The 5,292-nt window shown below is 48.2% G+C and overlaps 1 protein-coding gene; it reads left to right on the top strand.

Annotated features, from left to right (window-relative positions):
* Positions 1-565: 565 nt before the first annotated feature.
* CHC_T00008427001 (probable pirin) lies at positions 566-2,328 on the top strand. XM_005718607.1 is given in 7 exon segments: positions 566-730; positions 852-899; positions 900-1,060; positions 1,182-1,206; positions 1,323-1,527; positions 1,611-2,038; positions 2,039-2,328. The coding sequence occupies 4 exon segments, from the start codon at positions 900-902 to the stop codon at positions 2,036-2,038; spliced, it is 819 nt and encodes a 272-aa protein (XP_005718664.1). The 5' UTR covers positions 566-730; positions 852-899; the 3' UTR covers positions 2,039-2,328.
* The last annotated feature ends 2,964 nt before the right edge of the window (positions 2,329-5,292 follow it).

Below are 5,292 nucleotides of genomic sequence, written 5' to 3' on the forward strand. Positions count from 1 at the left end.
CCCCCCCCCCCCCCCCCCCCCCCCCGGCACGAGCGCCCCCATAGCGCTGTGCAGAGGTATAGTACAAGAGTGCGTGGAAGGTCATATTCACAATGTCGCGCCAAGCACACCAATGAAGTGCTACCAGCACACGGTACCCTCCTAGAGGCATCTATGTCTACCAGCGCAGTGCCCAGTATTCGCCTTCCTCAGTTGTTGGAAAGCAACTGAGGTCATGCCCACGCCTGTTACGCCTGTTAGGTACAGTTCTATAAAACTGCCCTGTCCCTCGTCGGTGACTACACCTGGCAGGAGGAAGCAAGCAGTAAATACTGGTACTGTACGACACATAGCTTCTCGCCGCTGCGTGAATCGGGCCATAAACACCGTCATCAGATCTAAATTTGATAGAAGAACACGTTGTGAGCGTTGATTGGTTGTGGCGTAGAAAGCGCATTGTACAGTTTTAGACATCGCAGTCATGCTTTTGACGCACTTGAATTCATGACGAGTCGTCGGTACAATAGTAGTCTACTGGTGTGTGACCCTCGTATTGGGCGAATGACATACATACTCAAGGCCAATGTCGTCATGGACAAAGCCATCGCTCCTTCTTGAGCAAAGGGCACCGAATCACGCTCATAATTTCCGGTCATCTCGCGCTATCAGGAACATTTTTGCGAAACTTCCCTTCAGCGCTTCCTCAAGATAGCTTCGCCTGCTTTTGAGCTTTACTTTTCTCTTCTTGCCGGTAAGCGCACAGATTCCCTACAAGGAGGACTTCCTTCGCACAGCTGCCCTGAAAGCGTCTGCCTCGGATGCTAACCTTTCCCCCTTGCTCTTTCGTCGTGCCCCTCTCTCGCTGTTTTCAGGCCTCCCAGTTTCGTCGAGTTCCAAGCGCCAGAAGACACATATCAAGAATGGTTGCCCGAGATGTCAAGAAGCGTGTCGTTGCTGTTGAACAATCTGAGGGGGTGGGGGCAAGGGTTCGCCGAAGTATCGGACGCCCAGAGTTGCCAAACCTAGACCCCTTTTTATTGCTGGATGAATTTTCTGTTAGCAAGCCAGCAGGCTTTCCGAAGTAGGTGTATGGTACTTTTTGCGTTCTAAGCGTTTTAAGTGAGAGCGGAGCCATTGAGCCTGACAGCCTCTCGTCGACAACGTTTATGCGAATTTGCCTTTTTGTTGTCTTTGCTCGACAGCCATCCGCATCGGGGAATGCAAACGGTAAGTTTAATCTCTCAATGGATAGAGAGGTCTAAGTCTAGAAGTCTGGGCTTGAATATTGCATTTCAATCAAATAGTCTAACATTTTGATGTTTTTCTCATTCATGGGAGCAAAGGTAACATACATGTTGGAGGGTGCGTTTCGACACGAGGACAACAAGGGACATGCAGGTACTATTGGAGTTGGAGACTTGCAATGGATGACAGCTGGCCGTGGAATTGTACACAGTGAGATGCCTGCTACGGATGGAAAGAATGTCGGATTGCAGCTGTGGGTCAACCTTGCCGCTAAGAGCAAGATGACAAAGCCACAGTATCAAGGTACGTAAGAACAGAACTTGCATCTACTCAAAAAAAGGCGTTCGTTTCGGAAGATTAACTTTTCATTTGAGTTTGTAACGTAGAACTGTTGGCTGATGAGGTACCTCTGGCGAGAAGCGATGACGGTTTAATTGAAGTGAATGTCATTGCTGGTAAGTGTCTTGGGGTAGAGAGCGCTGTGTTCACACAGACACCGACTCTGTATTGGGATGTGAAAACGGAAGGTGCGACAACGTTTACCGAGGAAGTGCCGGAGCACTACAATGCTTTCATGTATGTTCTGTCAGGCACGGTGATGACTGGTAAAGAGGGTGTGAAAGGAACACATGGGACATGTGTGGTTTTTGGACCTGGGGAATCAGTCTCCGTGACATCAGCGGGGAAAGCGAGGTTTGTGATTCTTGCTGGAGAGCCGCTTAACGAGGCGGTCGTCCAACATGGACCGTTTGTGATGAACACACGAGAAGAGATTATGGAGGCGTTCAGGGATTATTCCGACGGGAAATTTTAGTTTGGCTCATGAAAGAACCCATGCATCTGCATTTGGGAAATATCTTGCTCCCGCCGTGCGTCCTTTTTAGATTCCTGGCATTCCGCATACCAAATCGAGAAACTGAGGTTATGTGTTTGTCCGAACAGCACCGAGGACTTTCTCCCAGCTGCTTTTAGGCTATTGCACTGCATCATGTGATGCCAAGCTGTGCAGGGCCCCCTTTTCGTATGAAATATAAATGAAATCAGAAGTATAATCCGACTGCGAACGACGGCTCTTCTTCACTTCTGCCGTACCATGACGCTAACATTTTATGCAGCAGATGATTCCTATTTGAACGAGCGTGTTCTCTGCTTTCAGCCACTGCTAGGGACGACCGCATGTTCCAATACGATGAGTAGAGTAGAGTAGAATATCGAATTCTGAAGCATTTGATTTGAGTTTAGAGCATCTATACCGCATGACCGTATTATGTCTTGAAGTTAGTGGGTCAGTAAAGATCATTGGGAGCAAACTGGAATTTTACGAAATAAAATGATATTCATTGTTGTACACGACCATGCACAGATAAACATGACGGGCACAGGTACTGTACCCAAGGGTACCATTTTTTGCCTTGTCTCCCGGGTGCGTTTGACATTCGTGGAGGACATAGATGTATGTCAGAAAACGTTCTGGCGGCACTGAAAGCAGATACAATTGGACAACATGGCCGTATCTGACATGGGACGATGTCTGCACGAGCGTGCAGACACAGGGCTCTGTCTGCACTACCGTGCAAAACCATGATGTTGGTATCAAAGCTGGCTAGTTCATGCCATAGACACGCACTTTTAACCCTTATGAAAGCACCAAACGGTAATGATTGTGAACGTTAACAGTAAAATGACCACCGGAAATCGACTTAACATCGGACAACAACTGCAGTTGCCCACTACTGCTACCAACCAGTCGTTCTTCATTCTCATTTTCCGTTCCATCTAAACCACTATCCCATTCGCTCTTGACGCCATCATCAACCGCCGTTTCTGATTTATCATTAGCGATAATAAGAACAGTTCTCTTCGTATCGAGGTTTTGATCCTGAAACACCATTCTACTTTTTTTCTCCTTCGGTTCCAGCTTGTGAAAATTTTTAATACCTACGCTATCCCGTTTACCGGAAAAGCGTAGAATGTCATCCTGCTGCTTTTGGCCTGCTCCGCCCTCTAGGTTCTGATAATTTTTTAGAGACCGTAAATCGCGATGTCCAGTACGCATTGCGACGGACGAGTCAGCATGCCCAGCATCAATTAACAAAGTAGCAACCGTTCCACGCAGCCCATGTGTCGTCATTCCACCTTGAGACCCTGTCCCTGTAATTCCCTCTTTCTCACAGATAGACTTAACAATGCGCGAGAAGGTGTTTCGTCCTAGGTGCTGCCGTCTGAAGAAGTCACCGAACTTGGTGGCTTTTTGGTTGGCACCGAGAAAAAAGCGGTCAGTACCACAATCCATTGTCATTCTCACCTACATGGAAGCACTGATATCCTCAAAAATAGTCTTCAAATTTCTATCTAAAGAAGGACCATTCCAAACGCAAATTTCTGTCGCCTTTTCACGCGCTGTGTTCCATCCACCAGCATTCGTCTTTGAAGCTCCAATTCTACTTCCCACTGCAGCTCTTATTTTCCAAACTTCCTCCCCGCAGAGCTTCATTTTGGTAAATTGGCTGACGGTTAGGTTAACCAATGCGGTTGGTCGCATTGCAGTGATGACGGCAATGTCGAAGATGGGCCTGGCCTGGAAGCCGAGTGGGTTGTCACGTGACAAAAACGGAGAATTGTACAGCCGTTTGAGATCGTCGCTGGATAGGACGTTGTGGCTCTTAGGAAACACTCCGTTGGACTGCTGGAAACTGAATTTGTTATCGATCACGGCCATCAAACCATCCCTTGAGCAGTTAAAAAGATGCCCTTCAAGTAACTTTACGTGGTAGCCCCAATCTCTCGAAAACGATCGCTAGATGCCTATAATGTAGCCTTTTATAGTGCTTGGCTTGACTTCGCTTTCCAACTTGGTGCTCTTGTAGTTGACCACGAACTCTATTAAGTGAAATCGAATCTGTTTGAGTTGATCAACAGTCCAGTTAACATAGTCGCGGGGGGGACATTTCCCTTCCCCATCTCCAAAAAGTACCTTTTTAGTCTCTGACAGCTCCCATGCGACACGACGGTCTTTTTCGCTAAATGTATAGGACCGAAGGTGCTCCTCTGTTCGGAATGCATTATCAATAAATCCTGGTACAGGAGTGACGAATCGCGCAAAAGCGCGAAGGGCGGTAGAGTTAGCACGAAGGGTGTTCAGTGGAATTCTTACTCCCATAAACAGTTGAGCTGCGCAAGAATGGGGTGAATCGAGAGGACGGTCCTGGGCGGTAACGGTGTTTTCCGGATCATTGGCAGGGCCTGAAGAATTGGATCTGTTGTGGGGCGGGGTTTGAGGAACAAGCACCAGAGCCGAAGTGAGAGGATCGTCCACATTTGGTGGTGGGGTTCCTGGAACAAAGTCCATTTTGGTGGGTGTTGCCGTGGTAGTGGATCGGAGAAAGCTACGATCAAGGGCAGTCTGAAATGGTGATGGCTCGTGGTCCCCACCAATGGTGCGCGGATATCCATAAAGCCGAGGATATCCGCGGATAGGACGGATACGAATAACCGTAAATCCCTAACCGTGCCTTGAGCCAACACCACGGATTTATCCGCGGTTTACGGATTCGTTATAGATGTATACGGATAATATCCATAATCCGTGCTTTCTAAAACATTATTACGGTTTTCTTTTTAAAATCCGTGTATTATATTTACAACAACGGATATCCCAACCGTATCCTTCCATTTCAGTCGGGTGTCTCACGGATTGTAGGGCGGGAATACCTGGTAATCGTATCCAATCTGCTGCTGTATTTATCATATCATTTGTTCCAAACAATGCTGTTATAGCACACAGTCAGCACGTCGGCGCCGAATGTTTTCGACTGTGGACGTGCCGCGCCCTGTCCAACCAGGGCCACTTTCTCTGTCAGCAGAGGCCCAAGTTCGCCGCCCTCCTCCTACCACGACTGCAGAACAATTCCGCCTGCTAAGACATCGCCCCACCATGCCACGCCGTTGAAGCCTCGAATCTCGGGTCCCCTCATTGTTACTCCTCACACAATTGCCCCTTCCAATTCACCTCTCCCGACCCCTCACAGCCGCCCCCCTCCCACAATCAAAACCTATACATATGCCCTC

This window comes from Chondrus crispus, genomic scaffold (assembly GCF_000350225.1).
Source record: "Chondrus crispus Stackhouse genomic scaffold, scaffold_38, whole genome shotgun sequence".
NCBI classification, from domain to species: Eukaryota; Rhodophyta; class Florideophyceae; order Gigartinales; family Gigartinaceae; genus Chondrus; species Chondrus crispus.